The sequence below is a fragment of the Phascolarctos cinereus genome, unplaced genomic scaffold, assembly GCF_003287225.1.
Source record: "Phascolarctos cinereus isolate Bilbo 61053 unplaced genomic scaffold, phaCin_HiC Scaffold_1;HRSCAF=81, whole genome shotgun sequence".
In the NCBI taxonomy this organism is placed as follows: domain Eukaryota; kingdom Metazoa; phylum Chordata; class Mammalia; order Diprotodontia; family Phascolarctidae; genus Phascolarctos; species Phascolarctos cinereus.
The window spans coordinates 272,853,297-272,880,105 of NW_027555514.1; the positions used below are offsets into that span (position 1 = coordinate 272,853,297).

At 42.7% G+C, this 26,809-nt stretch overlaps 1 protein-coding gene across 3 annotated transcripts in view; it reads left to right on the forward strand.

Annotated features, from left to right (window-relative positions):
* Window positions 1-26,809, forward strand: part of STAB2 (stabilin 2) — a 167,623-nt gene that overhangs the window by 20,883 nt on the left and 119,931 nt on the right. For all 3 annotated transcript variants that reach the window (XM_020982368.2, XM_020982367.2, XM_020982366.2), the window contains exons 10-18: window positions 7,662-7,795; window positions 9,714-9,796; window positions 11,384-11,533; window positions 13,071-13,214; window positions 15,423-15,479; window positions 15,575-15,700; window positions 23,087-23,140; window positions 23,979-24,059; window positions 25,678-25,830. In XM_020982368.2, the coding sequence (XP_020838027.1) occupies window positions 7,662-7,795; window positions 9,714-9,796; window positions 11,384-11,533; window positions 13,071-13,214; window positions 15,423-15,479; window positions 15,575-15,700; window positions 23,087-23,140; window positions 23,979-24,059; window positions 25,678-25,830 (982 nt within the window). The remainder of the gene's footprint in view (window positions 1-7,661; window positions 7,796-9,713; window positions 9,797-11,383; window positions 11,534-13,070; window positions 13,215-15,422; window positions 15,480-15,574; window positions 15,701-23,086; window positions 23,141-23,978; window positions 24,060-25,677; window positions 25,831-26,809) is intronic.

Genomic DNA, 26,809 nt, shown 5'->3' on the forward strand with positions numbered 1-26,809 from the left:
ATGTCTGTGTATCTTTCCATTTCTCGTGTGTGTGTGTGTGTGTGTGTGTGTGTGTGTGTGTGTGCGTGCGCCCGCGTCTGTCTGTCTATCCACCTCTCTTGGTGTGTCTGTCCATCTCTGTCTGTGTACACACCTCATTTAAAAGGCCCTCAGAGCCCATACCACGCAGCCCCTCCCTGACCCAGAATCCATTCTGCCACGCACTGGGGAGGTGGCTGTTCTGTCATTGCAGACAGACCCCCAGTTAAGACCCCCACCCCAGAGAGCCCACCCTCTTTGGGAGAGCTATCTCGGGCAGGAAGTTTCTCCTTGAATCAAGCCCCAAACTGCCTCCCTCCACTGGGCTTTCCTGCTCCCTACCAAGTTGAATTCAATTTAATCCAACAAACACTTATTAAACACTTGTTATATTTATGTCCCATTTCAGGGCACTATGTCTAGACATTGAGGATGCAAAAAAAAAAAAAGAGTTCCTTCAAAGAGCTTCTATCCTAATGAAGGAAGGAGGAAGTCAATATGTAAACAGATAAATGTGCGTGTTTTAATTGGAAAAACTAGAGGGATCAGGAAGCTTCTACCACCACCCCACCTCCCAGGACCAATGAAAACAAGTCTGATGCCTTTGCTCATGAAAGTCGCTCAAACCTTGAAGAGAATTCCCACATCCCAGCCCCCCCCCTCTTCCCCACTGCAGCCTTCTCTGCTCTCCAGCCTGATAACTGGCATTTCTAGTGTTTTAAAAGTCCCCATGATCTCCCCTCAGCTTCACAACAAACCTCTGAGGCAGATAATACAGGTATTATGAGCTCCATCTTACATCTAAAAAAGGGGGGGGGAAAAGAATCCTGAGGTTCAGAGAGGTAAATTGATTTGTCCTGGGTCGCACAGCCAGAAAGAGTCAAGGTTGGAATCTGACCTCCAACCCTAGCACTCTACTAGGTCACACTATGTGTTTTTCTTTGCCTCCCCAGCACCTTAGCACATAGTAGGTGCTTAATAAATGTTTTGGCCATTCTGCTAGTTCTGGAGTCAGTGAGCCTAGGTTGAAATCCTTATGCATAACCACCTATGTGGCCTTAGATGAGTCACTCAGGTCCTTGCATCTCAGTTTCTCTCTCTGTAAAATGAAAGGGTCCAATTAGACCTCTACAGTTTCTTCCAGCTTTAAATCTATTATCTTAAGATAATAATAATGACAATAATAGCTAATATTGATATAGCCTTACTATGTGCCAGGCACCATACTCAGTGCTTTACAATTATTATCTCATTTAATCTTCTCAACAACCTAGGAAGGTAGGTGCTATTATTATTTCCATTTTACAGATGTGGAAACTGAGGCAGACACAAGTTAAGTGACTTGCCCAGGGTCACAAGCTAGTGTCTGAGGCTGGATCTGAATTTGGGTCTTCCTGATTCCACATCTAGCTCTCTATCCCCTGTAACACCAGCTGTAGGATTATGGCCAAATCACTTAACCAATGGAAGCCTCAGTTTCCTCATCTGGAAAATAAAGGAATTGGACCAGTTGACTTCTAAGGTCCCTTTAGCTCTAAATCTGTGAACCAATGACCTAGTAAGTCATTTCTCTTGCCAGAGCCTCAGTTTCCTCATTTGTAAAATGAAGAGATTGTTACTGAAATTCTTTACAATTATAATTCTTTGACCCCCAATTCTTTCAGCAAATCCTCATGTATCCTAATCTCACAGCCCATCATCACCTTTCAGGTCATCATACTGCCCTCCCCCCAGTGCCTTTTAACCTAGTAAATCTGTGGATTAAGTGAATTAATGAGCCAGACAATCAACAGTGGCATCATTTACCCTGAGTACTAGGACACTCTGGAATATTGGTTCATGCTGCCCACGTAGGGGTAAGCAGAATGGCAGCAGGAGGAAACAGCTGCTGCTGAGGAAACATCTGTAAGGCAAGATTACAGGCCTGGACTCTATAATGTATATAGTTGTTTCCTTATTAGTGAAATATTGGACGTCTGCAGTACAAAACAAGACCAGGGAGAGTATATAAACATCAGTGGGACTTCCTGGAAATTGAGCATGAATGCAAAAGCTTTCATGTGTGCACAAAAAAATCAAAATAAAAATCAAAAAAATAGGGAAAGCTCTATGTGATGGTCTAGTGATCAGGACAAGCAGGGAGAAGGATGAAGAAGTCGGATCTGTCTTCATGCCCTTCATTGGTTTCTTGACGTACTCCTCTCTGCCTTTGCTGGATATTTACTTACCCAGCACTCTCATGATTTCTGCAAGTTTTCAGAATTCCCCCCGCCCTGGGGTTGCTCATCTTGGACAGCCTTTCTAGCCTTTCCTTTTCCCCATCCGCTGCCATCAAAATACATGTACTGCCAGCTAAATGGATCATGTCGTGTGTGCTCATGGAAGAGTGGGTGGTAGCAGGTGATGATACCTAGGTTAAAACATTTCCCCTCTCAGTAACATGTTTGAATTTTAACAAAAGCTTTCTGGAAAAGTTGTTTAAACCAAAGGCGAGACTTTAATAGGGGAGTAAGGGTAAGATTCAAAGGGGAATTGGCAGCACCATGATGAGCTGGGGTAACTAAGACAGTTTTACGAGTAGATAGAGTGATGCTTCACAGAAAAAGTCAGACCTAAATAATTGGAGAAATGTTGATTGCTCATGGTTAGGCCATGCCAATGTAATAAAAATGACGGTACTTTTTTTTTTTAAGTAGAGGAGATAAAGAGCCACTTATATGGCACATAATTCTAATGCACCATTAAAAAGTCCTACTTGCTAGCATGTCTCCCCAACTTGCTGCATGATGTCCAAGATTCTGTCATTAAAGCTTCATTCTTTTAGTTAAGGCTTTGATGTCTGTTTAAATATAAACAATTGTAAGAGGCTTCAGTCATTAACTCCTTAGCTTGAAATCCTTTCTGGAGAACAGATTTTAATAGGGAGAGTAAAAGCCACTGGGAAAAACAAAAAGCCCCGGCTACAAAGAATAGGAGATCCAAAGATAAATGTCACCTTCTTTACAATTTTTCTAAAGGCACACACATGATGGGAGGGGGATTTGGAGAACAGGGAGTCATTTTGGGACTACCCCCTCTTTATGACAAACTTAGATGGTATTATTATCCCCATTTGATAGATGAAGAAACTGAGGCTCACTGAGGCCTTGTTTGCCCATAGTCACATAGTTATTAAGTGTTGGTAGAATAATTCAAACAAGTCCTTCGCAGAGGGAGTTTTCGTCTTTGTTTGTATCCCTGGGGCCGCTAGAGGGCGCCATAGTGCACAGAGCACTGGACCTGGAGTCAGGAAGACTCATCCGGCCTCAGACACTAGCTGGGTGAACCTGGGCGAGTCAATGAACCCTGTTTGCCTCAGTTTCCTCATCTTTAAAATGAACTGTTCAAGGATGTAGCAAACCACTGCAGTGTCTTTACCAAGAAAATCCCAAATGGGGTCACAACTGAAAATGACTGAACAGCCATAACAGTTTGTATCCACAGCACGTAGCATACAGCAGGCACTTAATACATGCTTTCTGTTTGATTGAGATCTTCTGACCCCAAGTCCAGCGCTTTATCCACCACCTCTGAGCACGAGGCTCTGAGCAACCTCTAAGGCTCTGTCGGAGTCGAGAATTCTGTGTTTCTCAGGTTCACATTGCTGGCATCATCACAAGTACCACAGACATCAGTAGATGTGATCAGTCATAACAAAGGGTCTTTTCACAGATTCTCAGAGTTGGACAGGGTCTCAGAGGCCATCTAGGTCAGTCTGTATCCAAACAAGCATCCCCTGTGGCCTCAAGGCCATGTGTGGCCCTCTAGGTCCTCAAGTGCGGCACTTTGACTGAATCCAGACTTCACAGAACAAGTCACCTTAATAAAAGGATTTGTTCTGCAAAACTTGGACTCAGTCTAAAGGCCACACCCAAGGACCTAGAAGGCCACACGTGACCTTGAGGTCACAGATCCCTCCTCCTTGTCCTATGTAGTATCCTTGACCAGGAGGTCAACTGGCCTCTCTTTGAATGATGAGGGAGTCCTTGAGTTCTCAGAATGACCCATTTCATTTGTAGACCGCTGTAGTTGATAGTAAGTTATGCTTTTCTTTCTTTTTCTCAGCTCCCTCCCTATTCCCATTCCTGTCTATGGGGCAAATGAAATAGGTTTCCCCTCATCCCCACGACAGCCCTCCAAATACTGGAAGGCTGTCATCTTAAGTAGGCTCCTAAGTCTCCTAGGCTAAAGCTTCTGCGCTTCTAAGCTTCTGAGCTAAACATCCACCATTTCTTTAACCAACCTTCCCACGTCACGATCATGGGATCACAGAGCTGCTGGCACCAGGGCCCTCCTGGTTCATCTCATGTAAGACATTCACTTACAGACAAGAAAACCGAGGCCACGTGACTAAGCCAAGACCACACAACTAGTAAGTGCCAATGGTAGGCTTTGAGTGCAATGTTTCCGACTCCAGAGCCACTGTTCCTGACCCCATCTGAACTTCTTTGTTTTCTTCTTCGTATTGGTTAGTGTGCTATTACTGCTCTTTTCTCAGGGAGCTCTTTCCAATTCTAAGCCTGTTAACTTGTGCTCCAGAGATATATGTTGTTTTGTTATTGTTCGGGTATATGCCTATATGATAAAACTAAATCAAGAAATTGTAGGACACTAGAGCTAAAAGAGACTCAGAGGGCCCTCATTTTACAGATTGGGAAACTAAGGCCCAGAGAGATCACTAGGGTCAAAGAGCTGGAACGGCCCTCAGAGGCCATCTGGTCTTTGCCAAAAACTGAACTGTGGAGAAGTGTATCGGTCACGGGGTGGGGAGCCTGCAGTCTCTAGGTCCTCGAGTGTGGCCCGATTGAATCCAAACTTCACAGAACAAATTGTTTTGATTCAGTCAAAGGGCCTCGTTTGAGGACCTTGTTGGCCACATGTGGCTTCAAGGCCACAGGTTCTCCACCCCTGGATAGGATAATTATTCTTTGGGGAGAAAAGAGCGTGACATGAGTATTACAAGATAGTCAATGTAATGCTGGAAGGGACCTCTGAAGCCCTCTAGTCCAATCCCCCTCACTTTACATATGGGAAAACTGAGGTGACTTTGTTCAAATTCACACAGGTAGTAAGTAGGCAGTGTGGCATTTGAATCCAGGTCCTTTGATGTCAGAGACACCTCTAATCGCCTCATGACCCTGGCCAGTGGGATCACTAAGAAAAAGCCTCTCAAGAAAACATTAAAATTATGTTCTCCAGAAATTGGTTGATGCTGTGACCTACTTTCACGGAAAGAAAAGAAAAATCCCATGGAATGGCACTCAGTTTCTTGGTTCCTTTAGAGTTGGAGAACACAAGAATATTAGGACAGATTTTCTAGGCTCACTCACTTATTTCAGAGATGAGAAAATCTTCCTAAATCATTTGCCATTATTAGATAGCACAAGGAAAGTAACGCTTTGAAAGAAAGGACCTCTTTCTCCTTTGCCCTGGAAAACAAAGCCGTAACAAGAGTTGGGCAGTCAGTGCTTTTTCCCAGGGCGCTCACATAAAGTGGAAACGGGGCCGTTTTCTCTGGCTCACCTCCCATCTACCTCATGCTCCTCCACCAGCCTGTGCTAAGGATCATGAGCACCAATGCTTTTGCCCAGCTCAAGAACCCCTTACTATGGTACCTGCCTTCCCCGACCAATATGACCCTCCCGTTTCTCTGCTTCCTTCTGAAGTCAACAGACATGTCTTAAGGGCTCACTGGAACTGTGCTAAGTGGTAGGAATGAAAATACAAGCAGAAATAAACAGTCCCTGCCCCCGTGGAGCTTACATTCTAATTGATGGGGAAGTAGAAAGTACTTGTGTAAGGTCATAGTGGCAAAGGAGTCTGGAGGCTAAAACTGAAGGAGGGCTAACATGGACCCTTCCTCAAAATGGAGGTTCTGGGAAGAACTCATCAATGGGAGGAGGGGACCATAGGTGGAGAAGGATCCTTAAGGGTGAGAACGCAGATAATGTAAGTCCCACAAAGCTCTCTTCCAAAGGCTTCATCTCTACCAAATGAGTCATGCTGGCCTGGGGTACCAAAGGACAGGTTTGGGGGAAGGGGAGACACAGGCCAGCCCCTCTTGGGGAAGGGCTGCCTTCCTCCCAATGCAACTCTATTCCAACCAGGCATGTTGCCTTCTGTGCTGCTCCCTACCACCCTCCCCAAATAACGTGCCCCAGGTACAAGAATCCCTAATTCCTAGAAAGACAAATTATTGGTCAGGTAGAGGGTTGTACCAGGTTGTTCTGAGAGCGTGTGGAATTCTGTAACCTCAGCCCAGAAGGTTTCTTCTGTGGGACCTGATCTGAATGGGGAAAAAAAGGGGGAAAGCATTTATTAAACAGTATGCAAATCATTAGTCAAATATAAAAGCAAAACAGCCCCTGCCTTCAGGGAGCTTATATTCTAAGAGTGAGAAAAAGCATATGGGTGAGTACTGATATCTTTAGAGTTATTACAGCTACCTTGGGAGTCTTTCTTCCTGGTCTTTCCTCCTTTCTTCTTCTAGAGGCTGAATTTTCACCCCCTTTACTGAGGATTGAAGAGACAAAAGCCATTCTTAGTCCTGATTGATCATAAGCATTTATTAAGTGCCTACTACATACCATGAAATGGGGTGATGATGTAGACTCATGATGTATGATCATAGATTTAGAGCTGGCAGGAACCACAGAGGCATCTAGTCCAACCCCCACATTTTACAGAGGTGGAAACTGGGGTCCAGAAAGATCATTGCTGTCGTTTTCAGTTGTTTCAATCTCTTCATGACCCCATTTGGCGTTTTCTTGGCAAAGATACTAGAGTGGTTTGCCATTTCCTTCTCCAACTCATTTTACAGATGAGGAAACTGAGGCAAACAGAATTAAGTGACTTGCTCAGGTTCACACAGGTAGTAAGTGTCTGAGCCTGAATTTGAACTCAGGATGAATCTTCCCGATTCCACGCCTGGCGCTCTGTGCATTATGGTGCCACCTAGTGGCCCAGAAAGAGCATAGAATCATAGATACCTAGCTGGAAGGGGCCTCAGAGGCATCTGGGCCAAACCCCTCATTTTACAGGAGAGGAAACTGGGTTCCAGAGGAGGGGAGTAACTTGCCAAGGCTCCAGAGGTAATAAGCAGCTGAGGTGGGACTGGAACACAGGTCTTCCTGCCTCCAAGCCCACCAGTCTTGTGACTACTCCACACTGCCTTTGCATGGCCCTGGAAAATGTGCCTTGAAAAGATCAATTAAAGGAATTGGGACTTCTTAGTCTAGAAAGGAGAAGACTGAGGGACAGGCTAGCCATCCTTAGGCATTTGAATGACAACCACATGGCAAAGAGATTAGGCTTGTTGTATTTGGCCCCAGAGGGCAGAACCCTGAGCAGAAGGTCCAGAGGCAGATTTTAATTCTACATCAGAAAAAAAAAAAAGTCCTAATAATCACAGGTGTCCAAAGTGGAATGGGCTGCCCTGGAATTAAGTAGCTGAAGATCTGCAGGGAGAAGTCAGATGGCTGGCCACTGGTCAGAGATGTCATGAAGGAGATGTCTGGTCAATTGTGGATTGGGCCAGATGACCTCTGGGGTCCCTCCTGCCTCTGAGATTCTGTCATTCTCTCCCATCTTCCCCTTCTGCACAGGTGTACTTGCCAGAAAGGCTATGTGGGGGATGGATCCATGTGCTACGGGAACATTATGGAACAGCTGCAAAACCTCAACACGGAACCCAGAGGACAGTGGCAAGGAAAACTGACCTCGTTCATTTCACTCCTGGGTATGCAGTTAAGTATGCAGATTCCTACAGAGAGGTCAGCCCACTGATTTGTACCACATCCTGCCTAGCCACAAAGTCAGGCCTTGGTTCAAGCCAGGTTGGGATAGAAAGAGGAGGAAAAATATGGCAGAAATTAGGGCTCGTGGCTAGAAAATCACCTGCTCTATGGAGAGATGGCTGTGAGCCCTGTGCTCTTGGGAGGGAATGAAGAAGGAGCAGGTTCTAAGTAAACTGGTCATGGTGAGTGTCTGAGGGAGGGGTCAGGCCCTCTAGAGAGGAAACTTGTACAGTATCCTAGGCTTGGCTTAAATGAGCAGGTTCCCAATGCTGGCAGTACAACTGGGGACCATCAGTCCTCAGTGTAGGACAGAGGTTACATGCACACTCTCTGCCTGTGTGGAGGTAGACAAAGATGGGCAGGTGTGTCCCCTGCAGTCTGAGAGCAACAAGGTTTATATGGAATCTTCCTTAGTGTAGAATCCTGTTACTGGGTGTCCCCGGGGCACCACAGCATGGCATAAAGACTACTAGAACTGGATTCAGAAAGCTTGGTTCAAATCCTGTTTCTGATACTAAGGGTGACCTAGGGCAAATCACTTATACTCTTTTAGCCTTAGTTTCCCCAACAGTAAAACAAAAATAATAATGTCTATAGTGTCCATTTCACAAGATTATTGGATTGGGTATGATGGTTGTCAGATGCTTTACGAACTTTGAAATCCTATACACCTGCCAGCTGTAAATATAGCAACACCTCAAATTCGCCAGCTTACCAAAATATTTTCCTAAGAATAAGGCAGGTCAAGAAGTCAGTGAAAACCGCTACTAAGCAGACTTGCTCTTCTTTGGCTCATTGATATTTCCTAGGTGTCTTTAGGCTATAAACATTAGTGTGCATTGGGCTCCACTTGAATTGGGGGTGCACTAGGTTACTCAGTGGGGACAGACAAGGACACTTTCAAGATCTTTGTTATCCTGAACCTCACAAAATTCCTCTGGACAAGGACTGTGTATCATAGGGGCCATCAAGTTCAATGCTTTTATTTTACAGATAAGGAAACTATGACCTAGAGAGACAAAACAACTTGTCAGGAAGACCTGAGTTCAAATCCAGTGAGAGTTACTTACTAGTTGTGTGACCCTGGGCAAGTCACTTAACCTGTATCTGCCTTAATTTCCTCAACTATAAAATGAAAGGGGGTGGATTTGATGATCTCTAAGGTCCCTTTAGCTCCAAATCTATGATCCTATGACCTCCAATTAGGCTTCCAGCTCAGAAAAATCAATGATAGTGATCTCATTCCTTGTACTAGTGGATTATATCTCTAGAGTAGGAAGGAACTTCATGGTCAGTTCTATAAGCATTTATTAAGTGCCTGCTAAGTGCCAGGCACTAGTCATCTAGTCTAATCTCATTTTACCAATGAGGAAACTGAGGTTCACATGAGGGAGACAACTTACCCAAGATGGTACAAAGAGTAAGTGATAACCAAGATTCAGACCCAACCCACCTGGATCCAAATTCTGTACCCTTCCCACTGTGCCAATCAGTCAACAAGCCTTTGTTAAGCACCTACTATGTGCCAGGCATTATAAACTAGACTGCCTCCTCCCATGAGTTAGCTTGGTATACTGGGAAGAGAGAATATCAGAAAGTTCCAACATGTCCTTGTTGCATTACTGGAGTTAAGGATGCCTTTGAAGCTGCACCTGGCACTCAAAGATGTTTATCAAAAGAAAAACCAGCACAGAGGTACAAGTAGACTCGGCACTCCAGCCATGGGGCCCAGAGAACACAGAGACCCATCATTCCAAAGGTTGAAACCACCCAGCCTCGAGGAAAAGCCATTCACTGATATGTGCTGCACCATCATGTTTGCATAATGTGTTTTGTCTTGTCCTGTTTTTCTCTCCCAAGACAAAGCCTATGCCTGGCCTCTCAGCAACCTGGGACCATTCACTGTGCTAGTACCAACAAACAAGGGGTTAAAAGGAACAAACGTAAGTAGCTGTAGGGGTAAAAATACATGGGATGAGGGAGAGGGGAAAGTTCAGGTCACCAAAGATTACTGCAGCTATCTGCCAAAGTGTTCAGCAGCAGACATTGTTGGTAACAATGGTGGCAATATTGGTGATGGTGGTCATGGTGGCAATGGTGGGGGTGATGGTACTGCTCATGCTGGTTCTGGTGGTGGCAAAAAAAAATACTCCTTATTCAAAACCCCAAGAACCATTTCTCATGCTACAGACATTTATTTTGGCAATGGGGATTTGGGCAATGATTGGTGAGAACTTAATTAAGTTCTAAGTATATGTGATGTATGAGACAGACATAAATCATAGAATTGTAGAGATCAAGCTGACAGGGAGCTGAGGGCTCGCCTGGTCCAAGTATTTCATTACACTGATGAGAGAACTAAGAACCAGTGATACGGAGGTTAAACAGGTAGGAATGAATAAAAAAGAATTTATTTAGCCAGTCCTACTTGCCAAGCACTGTGTGCTAAGATGCAAATACAAAATTATGTACTGGCCTTGCCCTCAAGGAGCTTATGGTGGACCCAAAGCATATGTGGAATGATGGCTAAGGAAGGACATTGAGGTTTGAGAATCTACAGGAACAGCGAAGGGAGCAGAATGGCAGACCTTTTCAGGAAACAGTGGCAGTGTTGATTTGATTACAGATTCAGGGAAGGAAAGCAGGGGGATGGGAGAGAAGGGCAATGTAAATGCCTGGTAGAGTGGGCCATGAGACATTCCCCAATCAAGACAGCAGGGTCCCAGAATGGGTGCTCCAGAGGTGAAAATTCCAGGGAACGGTCTCTGGTCCAAGCGGCAAGGCACCTGGTGAGGAGATGGCCACCAGGAATAAAGTAATAATACGAATTGTGAGGCCTGGGATTTGAATTCATAAAACAAAATGTTTAAGTATTCTTACTAGGGGGAAAAGGAAAAAAACAAACTTCTGCTAAGTGTGCAAAGTGCTTTATGAACACTGTCTCACGTGTTCTCTGGAGACCAATGACTTGCCCAGGGGCACAAAACTAGTCACAAAACTTAGTCGGCAGCCATTTCTATGTGTCAGAATTAAGACTTGAAATCAGATCTTCTTGACTTGAGTTAGGCTCTCTATCCCCTATGTGACAATGGCCAGCTCTAGATCTATGATTATCTAGATCCTATGTAGAATGAGCTGGAAGGGACCTCAGAGGCCTCTAATCCAATGCCCTTTTAATGATGAGGAAACAGCCCAGAGGTTAAATGACTTGCCCAAAATCACACTGCTAGTCAATATCATAAGAAGAATTTGAACCAGGCCTTCAGACTCCAAAGCCAGTCCTTCCTCCACAGAACCACACAGGTTCCTTAAGGATAAGGACTTTTGTTTTTATCTGCATCTCCCTCTCTTCCCCCTACCCCTGCTCCCAGCACAGAGTCTGAATGTACATGGTGTTTAATAAATGATTATTGACTGAATAAATTGTACACACGTGAACATCGATGGGGACCCCTTGGCTCTGCCCAGCTGCAATGTGAGGGTGCGCTTGGCAATAAAGAAGATGGGAAACTACTCTCTGCTTTTCTTAGGTCAAGGAGCTTTTGATGGATAAAAAGAACGCTCAGTACTTTGTGAAACTCCACATCATTGCTGGCCAGATAGACACCGAAGGGCTGAACAGCACAGACACCTTTTATACTTTGACTGGAAAGTCAGGGGAAATACTCAATGGAGACAAGGTAAGAGAACCTGAGGTCTGTCATTCATATTTTTGAGTCTTGGATTTTAACTCATTTAAAGTCTCTTATTTTCATTCATAGGATAAAATACTTCAAGGCAGCAAAACCTGAGAGGTTTTTTTGGCAGCCATTTCTGTGGTGAAATGAAGTACATTTAAGAAAAGGAATTGAGGTACAGGGTCCTGGCTTCCCAGTGGACTCACCTGACATTTTTTGTGCCTGTCTTCTCCCACATATTCATTTGTATGGGAGACCCAGAGGGTCTTTGTGGGGCTAAAGAAAAGCACAATACCTCAGACCCACACAGCCTTTTATGGTTTCTTCAGCAGAAACTCTTTAAATGCTTGCAGAGGAGATAAAAGTTGACAATCAAGAGTTGGAAGAAGCAAAAAGGGACTTTCTAACCCTAAATCAGAAAAAGGCCTGGGATATGGATATGGAGAATAATCTTCAAATAGCTTTTCCTTATCTTCCATTTCACTTTATCATTTTTTTAAACACAGGAATGGTTACAAAGAACGTCTTTTCCTTAATTTTGCCACACTGTGTGACCCTGGGCAGGTCACTTAAAATCCATCAGCCTCAGTTTTCTTATCTGTACAAGGCAGATAATAATGGCACCCACTTCATAGGGTTGTTGTGAGGATGAAATAATAGAATACATATAAATCCTTGTATAAACCTTGAAGTACTACAGAAATATAAGATATTTTTAGTTTTCTCAGATGAAATAGACATGAGCCCTGGGACAGCCTTCTTATCTGTTCCCTGAGGTCTAGCCCAGCTAAGTTTAGCGCTACTCAGGACCTGGTTGGGCTACAGGGGGATGATTGTTTGGGCTGATACAATTCAGAAAGGCCATCCACCAAGAGGGAGAACTTGGGTTGCTACTTAGGGGTATTTGAGTGTGGTGTGTGTGTGTGTGTGTGTGTGTGTGTGTGTGTGTGTGTGACTGAGTGTATGAGTTTTGCCCAAGGCAGCAATCATTCAACTTGGAACAGGAAGGAAGTTGAGCATGAAACCTGTTTCCTGGTAGGATGGGTACAAAGCGAGATCAGCAGTCCTTTTAAGGAAAAGGAAGTAGGCTGTGTTTATTTTAGATTGCTGGAGTTTATCTATCCCCTCTGACTTAACCTTCCATCTTTCCGAATGCTCTTTAAAAAAAAAAAGCAAACTAAGGCCCCCTCCTTCACAAAGGGCCGTTTTTGCCAGCCCCACTTCTCCTGGCCAGTATTATTTAAAGGAAATTCACTGGAGCTGTCATTTTTCAGCTGTCATTATTCCCATGAGGGTTCATTCTACCCATCACCTCCAAAATGTGACTATTTCCTCACAAATATATAGGCAAATAAGTACTAATGCTATATTAGTACTTTATATTTCTACAGCACTTAGTAATATCCAAATGACCAATCATCCATGACCACATAGTTAATGAAGAGCGAAGCTGAGCCTGGAACACAGCTTCTAGGGGTCCTGATTCAATGTTCTTTCCATTACACCATCGTGTTAACAACCATTCCTTTCACTTCTTTAGGACAATCAACTTAGGCTCAAACTCAGTGGAGGAAAAAAGAAAGGGAAGATTGTACAAGGGAACATAATTGCCTCCAATGGACTCTTGCACATCATTGATAAGGCCATGGACAAGATGGCACCCGTGTTTGAGGGCAGCTCAGAGGTGAGAAATCAGAGTTTAAACTAATATTCACTTAGGTATTTTGGTGGTACAGTGAAGAGAGAACAGGGGTTAGAGTCAAGAACCCTGTCTTCAAATCCTGCCTTGACATTGTAAAAGTCACTTAGCTTCTGCCTCAGTTTCCTCCCTTTTAAAATAAGAAAGTTGGACTTGCTGATCTCTAAGGTCTCTTCCAGCTCAAAATTTCTGATCCCATGACCCTCTTTTTATTGCCCTGAAGAGCAACATCTAAATCGAAAGGCACAAAGTAAGAAGGAAAGGGATTATTTTATCATTATTTCTCATTGACCAGATGTGTAATTTCATTGGTGTAGTGAATTCCTAGTGAAATTATTCCTTCTACCACTGCAAATTACCAACCATTCTTTGATGTTACGGTCTTAGAGAACTGACTGGGATGGTTAAGTGATTTACCCAAAGTCTCACTGCGCATCTGTGTCAGAGGCAGGACCTGAACCCAGCTCTTCTGACTTCAAAGCTGGCTCATTATCTACTATCAGCAGACTGCTTCTCATTTTAGGGTCATATTTCATTCAGTATTGAATTTATCCATCCATTCATTCGACAAACATGTTCAAGCCCCTATTGTATGTAATATTCAAAGATAAGATCTGCGGCTTGAAATGACTTACAAATAACACAGGGAGATAAAGCATATGAACAGATCATAGTACATGAGAAAACACAGTTTGAAGTGCTATCAATTCAAATGACAGAGGACTTTCTTCCACCTGTGAAAAATCAGAGAAGGCTTCATGGAGGAGGGTAGGATATCAAAAGGCAAAGACAGGAGAGAAGGACATTCTGGGAGTGAGAAAAGGACAGAACAGCACAGAATGTATGTAGGGGACAAGTGAATATAGTTTAGCTAGAGTGGGATGTATACAGGTTAGCCTAAAGGGGCTTGAAAGCCTCTTCTTTCTGAAATTCTCAAATTTTAAGAAGTATGAAATATGGTAAATTGAAGTCCCAAGGCTAGGAAATTCCAATTATCAGTACCCATGACACTCCTCTTGCCCTAGAGATCATTTTGCATTTATTTTGATCTTATCATCTGCATGACCACTGTTGACTCTCAGTAGACTGTCAGCTCCTTGAGGGCAAGGATTGTTTTGTTTTTATGTCCTTATCCCCAGAACCTAACATAGCATCTGGCACACAGCAGGCATTTAACCAATGCTTGCTAAATCAAATTCATTCAGTAGACATTGGGGAACCATATAGATGTCTCTATTGAGACCAAGAAACCTAGGCTAATAGATTTAGTATTAGTAGGGATCTTAGGAAGCATATATCCCAACTCCCTCATTGTACAGTTGAAAAAAGTGAATCTCAGTGAGGTCAGTGATTTGCCGAAGGTTACATGGGTAGTAAGTGACCTCGCTGGGATTTGAACTCAGGGTCTCTGCCTTAAACCAGACCTCTTTCCAGTTTGCTTCTCATGCTATCCATGCATCATCATTCACAAACCATAAAGAACTCCTCACAAAGCTGACTATCCTTCACAGCCTCCACAGGAGTCTTACAAGAGACCCAAGTAACTCAGGTGCTACAATTGGTATCAGAGTTCAGCTCTCCCAGGTGATAGTAGTATAAGGGCAGCTAGGTGGTACAGTGGGTAGAGCAATGAGCCTGGAGCCAGCAAGTCCTGAGTTCAAATCCAGCCTCAGATACTTACTAGCTGTGTGACCCTGGGCAAGTCACTTAACCCTGTTAACCTCAGTTTTCTTTATCTGGAAAATTAGCTGGAGAAGGAAATGGCAAACCATTCCATGAAGAGTCAGGCATGACTGAAAATGAACAACACCAAGGTGATTCTAGTATTGATGGTGAGATAACGTTCAGTGATGTTTATTGAACAAAGTTGACCTTTTTGTATTTTTCCGTGATGGAGTGGGCTTGCCAGTCACAATGGTACTTGTGGTTACCCACTCCATTAGCCTGAGACTTGGGAATTTACCCAGCATGCTTTGCACAAGAAGGCCAAGGCTGGTCAACATCAACTCAATTAACTCCATCTGTAGAATGACCCATCTGGAAGCTACTTCTCAACAATATTGAAATATTTCTAAAACCAGATGTCTTTTAGCTCTAATACCTTCATGCACAGTGCCTTCTCCTCACTGATTTTTTTTTAAACAAAACCGAAGTGGTAAAATAGTGGTAAAATTGTCTTTTTTTTTTCTTAAGCAAACCATAATGGCGATGCTACAGCCAAGGTACGGCAGATTCAGGTCCCTGTTAGAGGTAGGTTTCTGCATCTCTCTCATGAAGTCCCGGGGAACGTTTACAAATGCATGTCCAAGCTTGACTGTCCATAAGTCTTCCTCTGCCAAATTCAGGTGACAAATGTGGGCCAAGCCTTAGATGAGGATGGCGTTGGTGGACCATATACCATCTTTGTTCCAAGTGATGAAGCCTTGAACAACATGGAAGATGGCATTCTGGACTATCTCCTCTCTGCAGAGGTACTGGGGCCGATCATACTTTGATAGTATAATGTTAACTAGTAGAGATAGTAAGGTGGCACAAAGGATAGAGCCCTGGACCTGAAATCAGGAAGACCTGAGTTCAAATAGAACCTCAAACACTTACTTAGCTATGTGACTCTGGTCAAGTCCCTTGACCTCTGTCTGCCTCAACTTCCTCATCTGTAAAATATGGAAGCCAATAGAGTTATTGTGAGAATAAGATAAGATAAGATTTATAAGGTGCTTTGCAAACTTTAAAGAACTATATAAAAGCTAGTTATTGTTATATAATATGATAATATAATCAATGATAATATAATCTTTGTAATAACTATGACTACATATAATTGTCATATCATTATATTATAAAGAGGAATTATGTAATATTATCATAATTAAAATTTTATTGCCAACCTTAAAGCACTATTTAAAAATTATTATTATATAATATGGCAATTTAATATGATAATATAATCTTTGCATTATAACTGTACATACCTTTTATATCATAATAATATAATTGCATGGTACATATAACACTATATAATAGTATTATATTATTATAGTAATTATAATTGTTTTCACCTAATTATTTGCATATCCCCTCCCCCATTTGAATGTAAGCCCCTCAGGCAGGGACTATGTTTGCAGCTTCAGAGGATTCTGCCTTTCTTTGTATCCCTATCAGGTAGTCCAGTGACTGGCTCATAGTAGGCACTTAATAAATGCATGTTAATTAGAGGCAAAGTAACTTGATCAAGGTCACACAGCTGAGGAAGATGGTAACCAAGAGCTGAAAAGAGCCTCAGAAACCATCTAGTCTAACCTCATTTTATAGAGAAGGAAACTGAGGCCAGAGAAGGTTAAATGATTTGCCCAAGGTCAGCATGCCTGCCTCCAACTGTGTTTACACAATCTTTGTCCATACATTCAGCTCTACTTGACTCCATTGGCAAGATAGTGCTATGTGAAGAACAGAATGACTCCTTGTAGCTCACCCCACCCCATTCTCAAAGACAACTCTTAGACAACACAGCTACTAGGCTGAACTGAGTCTCTTGGCCTAAACAAGTTGTAAGCATTTCTCAAATCCACAGTCAAAGAGATATTGATCTTAGTTTTTCTAACTAGAAAATATTTAATATTTAATTTGGAAAATTTTGTTAAATTAAGGGTTTCCACGAAAAGAACATTGACTCCGGAGCCAAGCAATCCTACTTTTGATATTTTACTAGTTTACTAGTAAATATTTTACTAGACTTAATTTCTCTGGGCCTCAGTTTCCTTATCTGTAAAAATGAACAGATTGGTCTACATGAATACTGAGGTCCCTTTCAACTCTGAATCTAAGATCTGTGATTCTGGCATTTACTTTTTATACTTTCAGTCCTTAAAGAGAAAGATTTTGGACACGTACTTCCCTGCACTTCAGGTCATTACCACCAGGTGACAGGAGCGTACCTCCCAATTCTCGGTTAACCTTCCAAGTCTTGTGCTTTTCTTGAGATACCAGAAGGTGGCGTTCTATTGGAGCAACTATTAAAAAGCCACAATTTTTCTGTATTTGATTTTTTAAAATTAATCCTTTATTAAAAGATAAATGTAAACCTTAAATAATAACTTTACAGATAGTGCTTGGAGTAAGATAGTTAAAGAAATAAATTCCTAGGAAATAAATTGAACATAAAATAACCAATTTGGAAGGATCATTCAATTTTTTCCTAATCTTTTGTTCCTGTGTTCCCTTCCAAAGAGAAGGCCTTAGCTTCCCCAACTTATCTTTGGTGCCCAGGCTTCTCTTGTTGGTTTGTCATTAGCATTATTGCCTTTCAGGACTTCTCACCCATTTTTACACTCCCTCCGTCCTAACCGCAGACATGACTGGCACATTTCTATAAGGTGTAAACCCAAGGAATTTTTGTTTAAAGCAAACATTTATTAAATATTCCATCATAATAAGCAATGTTTTGGGGCAGCTAGGTGGCACAGTGGATAGAGCACAGGCCCTGAATTCAGGAGGACCTGAGTTCAAATCCGGCCTCAGACACATAACACTTACTAGCTGTGTGACCTTGGGCAAGTCATTTAACCCCATTGCCTAGCCAAAAACAAAAAAAAAAGCAGCAACGTTTGTCTTATCTCAAGTACCATCAAGATACTAAATCTGCTAAACTTCATTTTTAAACTTTAGGTATTTTGTCCAATTCCATGTAAAAGCAATTTTAACATGCATTTTAAAAAAAATTTTAGTTCCAAATTCTCTTTCTCCTTCCCTTCCCTCCCTCCTCATTGAGCAGACAAGCAATTTGATATAGGTTATAGATGTGCAGTCATGCAAAACATTTTCAATTTAATTTTTAAACCATATTTTACTTTAAAATTCATAAAGAAACAAAAAACACTAAAACATTTTTGAGACTTTAGAGTGTGTTTGAGTGTATCCTACATGCAAGCCTAATTAATCAGTAAGCATCTATTAAGCACCTATCATATACACCAAGCACTAAGGATATAAAAACTAAACAGAAACCGCTCTAACCTCAGTGAGCTCACATCTTTTGTGGGGAAACAGCCCATTCATAAGTATTCAAGTGCACATAAAATACATCACCAGGGCATGGAGGAGGGGAGGAAGACACTAGCAAATCTCAAGAAACTACCAAGAAGGTAGAAAAAAATGCAGGTCCCTCTTTGCCTTTCTAGTTCTGCCTTTGCTAAGATCTACTCTCACTCGCCACCCTCCTTGGTTACTGAAGATTATAGAATCCTTGATTTGGAGGGAAGAGATCTCAGAGGTCCTTAATCCAACCACCCTCATTTTACATATAAGGAAACTAAAGCCTGGAGAAAAATGACTTACCCAAGACCACACAGCTAATTGTAGCAGAAGCAACATTTGAACCAAGGCCCTTTAAATCCAAATCCCCAGCTGTCTCCACTGTACCCCTCTGCTCCCCACAAGAAAGACCCCCATCTTCTTTCTGCTCGGAATTATAAAGCCTCTTTTCTCCACCGACCCTCAAAGAGAAGGGTGGTGGTGGTTGTAAATTTTTGCTTTAGTTTTTTGGATTCTTGAAGACTTTGACAAGAGAACACAAGCTCTGACAGACTGAAAGAGCTTCCCCTGTGGTGGACTGCCTGTCTGTCACCTGAGGACCAGCCTGGCTAGATTAGGAAAGGCTTGCCACCCTGTTGGAGATGGATGGCCATCTGCCTTGGTGGTAACACTATACTAACTCTAACTCTCTGCATGTGTTTTCTAGGACAGAAGGGAAAGGATTCCCTCCTTCATTTTCCCCAGGTTCAAAAATACCCATTTTAAATTTTCATCCAATGCTTCTCTTCCTTTTAAATTGGTTTGCCTCAGTCAGAGGTTTTAGCTTTCTCTCAAGGACAGCCCACAAGAGAGATTGTTTATGTACCAGTATTCCTGTCTAAGAAGCCCCTGATCCTGTGATCATCAGGTTAATATACAGGGTACCCCAAAAGAATTAGTGTATCTTAAGGCTATGCCAGGACTTTGGGGACCCCCTGTATATGAAAGCTCACTAGAGAACCGAGTCTTGGACTTTGCTCTGGAATCAGACAGAAACAACAGAGTATGAGAGCAATGCTCTCCTCAATCCACAAATTCCTTCTGGAATAAAATGGGAGCTGGTGGATTTATGTAAAAGACTTTGATAGAAATGCCCTCTGTTGCTGCCCTTCCTTTAGTGGGTCACTTTTGTCTCTGGACCACCATTGGGGAAGTTAATGTCATCACTTCAGCAAGAATATGCATGTCAGGGATGTGGTACCAAAGGGCACGTGGGCAATAACAATACCTGGAAATGTATCCTGTGGGTCTCCATGTCCTGGATAAGCCAAAGAGGAGTTTAATATGGTGTTGAATTCAGTCCTGTTAATGGACTTCTAATGATACAGGCTCTGTGGCTTGGTAGCTAGAATGCTGAATGTAGAGTCAAGAAGCCCTGGTTCAATCAATGACTGACACTTCCTTTGTGGCCACAGACAAGGCCCTCCACCTCTCTTAATAATACTGTCTACCTGTTGTTATTACTGGAGACAGTTTGGCATAGTAGATAGAGAGCTGACCTTAGAGTTAGAAAGACCTGAGTTCAAGTCATCCCTCTGACACATACTGACATCCCTCTGAGGCATACTAGCCATGTGACCCTTAATGGTTACTTAAATTCTGTGTCCCAGGTGGTTCTCCAAACTGTAAGTCATAGAGAGCCTGCCTTGAAGTTAGAAGACCTAGATTCTAGTCCTGCCTAGCCATGGAACCCTAAGCAAGTCTCTTAGTCTCTAAATGCACAAGGCAATTCTCTAAGACAATCAATTACAAGAAGGTACCCACTTCTATTGGTGGAAAGAATTTCCTCCTCTGGGATTTCCATAGACCATTGAAGTCACAAGAACAGTCCCTATCACACTCCCAATTACCTGCCTTCACCATGTTGTTGCAAGACTCAAATGAGATAATGTATGTAGAACATCTTAAATCCTACATGAGTATCAGCTCTTACTTTTTTTAATCCCTAACCGAGGAAAGACATAAGTAGAGAGGTGATGGGACTTCAAAGTTGAAAGAGGCCTTACCAGTCACTTAGGCCAAGGCTTCCTCACCTTTTTTGGTGAACCCTCCAGCCATCAATCTGGTGAAGTCTGTGTGGGATGCCACTCAAACTAAAGAACACACAGAGATATCCAAGGAGAAACAGAAAGTTAATTTATTATTATTTTATCAAACCTCGAGATTTGGGTGTCCCTCCACCAGAATACTCTGATGAAAGGAGACCCAGACAGAAGCAAAGGACCTGATTATATACTCTAATGGGCAAATTCCCCCTTCCCACCAACTGTCCACTATTTGGCTCACAATCTCAATGTCCATAGAAACTGAAAACAAAACAATGAACACAATATAAGTGTCTATATTTCTTAGTTTGCTGAAGTAATACCAAAGAAGCAATTAAAGATGTGCAGTCAAGCTAGACACAGGTCACCATGACCGAAATATAGCAGCAGGTGCATCAACAAAATACGGGGGGGGGGGGGGGGGGGCTTCTTCAGGAGTTTCAGGCTTGGCAAACCTTAACTACTTAACAATGGCATGGGGGGGAGGGGTACTTGGGGTTGAATTCCCGTAAATCAAGTGATTTCTAGTAAATCGAAACTTAGGCCTGTCAGGCTGCTATGCTTGCCTTGAGTCTAATACAATTTCTGTTTATTCTTCTAAGAAGTTTTCACGGGACCCTCATCCCACTCAGCCTTATCCCAAACCTTTACACTGAGAAGTCTTCGCTGGGACATCCCATTCAAGTCTATGGAGCCTTTCTCAAAATCATGTTTTTAAAAATACATAAGAATACAAGAGAAATCAATTATATTGAAAACCAGTTATCAAAATATTATTTTAAATTTTTTTAATTTTAATGTTTTTTTTAATTTTAAAAATTTCTTTTACTTTTAAAAATTTTTTTTAAATTTTCAAAACATGTTTATGGACTCCAGGTTAAGAACTCCTGATCTAAACTCTCATTTTACAGATAAAGAAACAGAGAGCCAGGGTCCCAGTAGGAATTAGTGGCAAAGCCTGGCTTCCTGATTCAGAAGATCAGAGATTTCAATCTAGAAGGAATCTTGGGAATCCAAGTCTCCTCATTTTACAGATGAGGAAACTGAGGTCCAGAGTTTAGTGATTTGATCACTGTTAGCCAACCAATAAAGAGCAAAGACAAAATTTGAACAAACATCTCTGATGCTTTTTCTATTATACTGGCAATTCTCAGACATTTTGGTCTCAGGAAATGTTGGCACTCTTAAAAATTATTGAGGACACTCCCCACCAAAGAACTTTAGTTTATGTGAATTATATCTATTGAGTATTATCTTGGAAATAGTTTTGACTTCTGAAAGGGTTTGGGGAGGCAGCACACTTTGAGAAACGTTGTTTCTCACCCCTGAAATTGCTTGAAAAGTCAGCCAGAAACAGAACACTGGATCCTGTTCCTATCCTACAGAGCTTTCTCTCAGCCTGGCTCTGGATGCCATCATGGTGGCCTCCAGAGGAAAGTCTGCCTTTGTTCTGACTTCCTCTATGTTTCCAGGTGGATGTCACTTTGTATAACAATGGGCAGTGAGACTCAGGGCAGCCTCAGACCAAAGGGAATTAGAGAGCTGTGGACACACTCTACAAACCACCCAGGAATGAGTGGAGGGTTGGGAATGTCAGTATTTTCCCACCCACCAGGGAACTCATAGGTTCATAGCTCTAGAATCAGAAGGGATTTTCCAGGCCATCTACTCCAATCTCCTCCTTTTATACAGAAAGAAACTGAGGCCCAGAGAATCTAAGAGACTTGCCTAAGGTCACAAAGGAATTGAGTTGAAGAGGGATTCAAACTAGGTTCTCTGACTCTAAATCTAGTCCTCTTTTCTCAGCAACATTCTTTCATTCAGGACTGTCTAGGAGAGGACTGATGCCCTGTAGGCCTGTATTTCCCACCCAACTTGGCTCATCCTTTCCAAGACTAAATAGTGGGTGGGGAAGTTGAAAGGGAACTTCTCTGTGCTCTTCCTAGTGACACTCCTCTCTACTGACCCTGTTCAGTAATTTATTGCTGCAGGAATTCTTTGTATGGAGCGAATTTTCTCAGATGCAAACATACCTTGATCTTCTTTTGAAGTACACCTTGGCATAACTAATGGACCTGTTCCAAACAGTCTGCCCTTTCAAAGAAGAATGCCGAAGGTGACATGGGGATCTCACCACCAGAGTCACCCAAGCACAATGCATTAGGAATCAAAGACCTAGATTCAATGGCCTCTGCCACTTCATGTCTGTATAACCTTGGACAAGTCAAAGTGTTTGGCAGGGTGACCTCTGGGATCCTTCCAGATGTATGAATACGTTACAATATCACTTTATCTGGGGCAGCTAGGTGGCGTCATAGTGCATAGAGTGCCAGGCTTGGAGTCAGGAAGATTCATCTTCCTAAATTCAAACTTAGCTTCAGATATTTAGTAGCTATGTGACCCTGGGCAACTCACTTAACCCTGTCTGCCTCTGTTTCCCCATCTGTAAAATAAGCTGGAGAAGGAAATGGCAAACCCTTCAAGTATCTTTGCCAAGAAAACCCCAGATGGGGTCACAAAGTGTCAGACGTGACTAAACAACAGAATCACTTTATCTCTGGTTTTCTCATCCACAAAATGAGGGAGTTGAGCCACAAGTTCTCTGAGATCCCTTCCAGCTCTGGCTTGTGATTCAGTACAGAAGAAGGTACTTACTTTTCCCTGCGGTGAGGGTCCTGAGAGATCACTCTGCTTTTTCATCCTTTACATTGTTTGAATAGGCATTCTATTTCTTCTGCACAGGGCTCTCGAAAGCTTCTGGAACTTGTCCGATATCATATTGTCCCATTTACTCAGGTGGGTGTTCCATTTCCGTGCTTGGGGGCAAGAGGAGGGTAGGGGCAAGAAATCTGTAATATTTTTAAAGTACTGAGAGATTTTAGGCCTTAGAAAAGATATTTTTCTAAGCCTGAAACCCCAAACTTTCGCTATTTAGGGAGGGCAACCAGGATAGGAAAAGGCTGTAAGTTCATGCCGTAGCTAGATGTGTTGAAGGGAGGACTGGGAATGTTTAACTTGAAGAAGAAGAGAAGACCGAGTAGGGATGTGATGAGTGTATTCAAGTGTTTAAAGGGATGTCATGTGGAAAGGGGATTAAACAGAGAAAAAGCAGAGAAAAATCCCAAAAGACAAAAATGTAGGCTTAATGAAAGCGAAGACTTTGGAAGTATTGGAACTACCCGAAGGTGGAATGGGCTGCCCTTCATCACTGGAGGTCCTCAAGCTGAGGCCGAAGGACAATTTGGGGGCTGGGTTGCAGACATTTTTCTTTGTGCAAATATCAGTTGGATTGGATGACCTCTGAAGTCCCTTCCAACTCTGAGGTTCAGAGTTGCTGGGAAACTACATTTGGAGAAGGAAAATCTCAGAGTTGGAAGGGATCTCAGAAGCCATCTAATCCAAACCAGCTAAATAATAACACTTCCTGCAACTTTCCCATTGCCGCCATGGGAGATTTCAAGGCCTCATCAGTGGACCCTTCGAGATAACGCATTCTCATCACACCAAAGCGTTAGGACCCATTTTTAAAGAGGAGGAGTGGCCGGCAGATGGAAATGCCCCTTCCTTCCCAATGGCACCATGGATAGAATGTCTCAGTCTTGGTTGCGTGTTTATCATGCTTGACTCATTTCAGCTGGAAGTTGCCAATATCATCTCCAAACCCCGCATCAGGAGCATGGCCAACCAGATCATCCAGTTTAATACAACCAGCAATGTAAGTCCAAATTTTCTTCTCCTGTGATAAGTCCCCTTGACTATCGCATCAATCAGTCATTGGTTCACTGAGTTATCCCACATATGTCTTAAGTCAGTCTCTCACCACCCATTTGATTCTTTTCCCCAACAACCCATCCTCCACATAGCTGTACAAGTGATTTTCCTAAAGTGTTGATCTAACCCTGACACTCCCTCTACTCTACAAACTCCAAGGCTTCCTTATGACCTCTGACATCACCATATCATAGACTTGAGGTGGAAAGACATCATATAACCCAAAGCCTTCATTTTACTGAGGAAACCTATGGAGGCAAAATCATATAATGCCAGATCTAATAATGGAGCCCATGCCTTTGGACCTCAAACCCAACTCTGTACCACGCTGCCTCCCCTTCTTAAAGCTCCTCACGACCACCTTTCTCCTGTCAGGCAGCTAGATGGCAGAGGAAATCTTGTGGGGAGCTTCAGGTCAAATGCTGCCTAAGATGCTTCCTAGATGTGTGACCTTGGGCAGGTCCCTTCAATTCTCTGAGCCTCACTTTCCTCATCTATCAACTAAATGGGATTGGACTCTGTGTCCTCAAAGGTCCCTTCCAGCTCTAATCCATGTTCCTGTGATCTTTTCAGTCTTCCTTACATGTTCTCCCCACCCCCTGTATGCATGTGCTGTTACTTACATACAATGTTCCCTCTCCTGTTTTTGAACCCTTGCACTGTCTGCTTACCTCGTTCTTCCCCCTCCCTTTCACCCCTGGGCTTACCTGGCTTCCTTCAAAGTTCAACTCAAATGTTACTTTCTACAGGAGGCCTTTCCTGGTCTCCCCTCTCCCTCCCAATATGAGATTCCATTGTTTTGAATCTAGGATAATCAGAGGGGAAAGGAAATGCCACACCTTAAGACAAAGTCTGGCTGTGTGATCCTGGGCAAGTCATTTAGTTTTTTAGTGCTTTGGGTCAGACCTGTCCAATGTAGGCTATACCACATGTGGCCCACAGTACTCCCAAGTAGAGCCCAAACCAGATCAAAGTGGAATTGAGAGACATTTAACAAAATAAATAAAAATACAACAAAACATAGATAATGTTGGTTTTGCATTTTATAGGCTAATATGCTACTAGCAGAGGTGTTTACATATGGTTTGATGGTCGCCATTTGTATCTCAGTTTGACTCCATTGCTGTAAACAGTTTTCTAAGACTATAAATTACAGAGCAGGAGGTGTGATCTATATTGGTAGGTATAGGATGGATGGATGGGATGGATGGATGGGTGGATGAACAAATAGATGAATTGGAAGATGAATGGGTAAATGGATAAATAGGGGAGAAGGAAGGAGAAAGAAAAAGGAAAGACAGGAGAGAAAGAAAAAGAGAGAGAGAAATTGTGCCGGGCACTATGATTTCCTCACCAGGAACTCTCTTCACGACTGAAATCCCATTAAAAAAATTTTAATGTATTGTTATCATGTGCTTCCTAACTGTGACAGATTTTTCTTTTTGGGACTGTCTTTCATGGGAATAATGTGAAGAATTATAGGTCCATGACACCAAATAGCTCAGGAAGATCTTTGGTTCCCAAGGAATACTGAAGATGCTCTAATTTTCTTTCTTTTGCAGGGACAAATCCTGGCCAACGAGGTGGCCATGGAAGAAATGGAAGTGGTGGCCAAAAATGGTCAAATCTATACCCTCACCGGAGTTCTCATCCCTCCCTCCATTGTCCCCATTCTTCCCCATCGGTGTGATGAGACACAGAGGGACATGAAGCTGGTAAGGTTCAAAGGATCTCAGATTTGGAGTAGATAGAGAAATTCAGTGACTTGCTCAGGGTTGCATAGCTGAGAAGTGTCTGAGGTTTGAGACTGACACAATACAAAAGCAGTGATTCTCCTTTCAGATAACAGGATACAAACACCTCTATAAGCTGATAATATGGTAGATTTAGAGATAGAAGGGACCTTAGAGGCCACTGAGTCTCACCTCTTGATTTTACAGGCAAGGAAACTGAGTCTCAGAGAGGCTAAGTGACTTTCCAGGGTAAAAGAACCGGTATCTGAGGGGGCATCCTAAGCCAGACCTTCCTGCAAACAAACCTCTCCCAGACATGCTAAACAAGGACCTCACAAGCCTTGCCCTTCGTGTACCAAGGAGCAATCAGCGCTGCTCTGGAGGCAGGGGGAAACTGCAGAATGCCAGACCGGAGGAGAAAAAGCAACCAACAAGTATTTTTCAGCACCTGTGATGTGCCAGGCACTGTGCTAAGTGGTGGGGATAAAAATACGAAGAATGGGGTGATCCTTGATCCCAAAGGGGTGACAAGTACACATGTAAATACATACTCCATAGACTTCTGATTTTATTGGTGTCAGAAACTCCTAGTGAGGAAACTCTCTCTGCTGAGGTGAATCTGTACCTACTCTGTAATTTATAATCGTAGTATCCCTCGGTTTTATCCTCTTTAAAATGGAGATAAAACTGATGCCTCACAGGAAACGTGTGGGTTAGCCAATTAACTAAATGTTCAGTGTTTTTGAAATGCCAAATACTGCTATTCTCGGAGCTTACGAACCCCCTTGGGGTCTACTCTTGTTTCCATGGTAACCTTTAGACTCATCCTGTTGAAATCAGAATGTTTTAAAGTTCCCCACTGCCATATGGATGTTTTTCAGGTTCCCACGGATACCACAAGCCCAAGTTTATTGCAGGAATAATATTTTGTATCAGTGCTGTTCCTTCTCTTGAGTGCTTT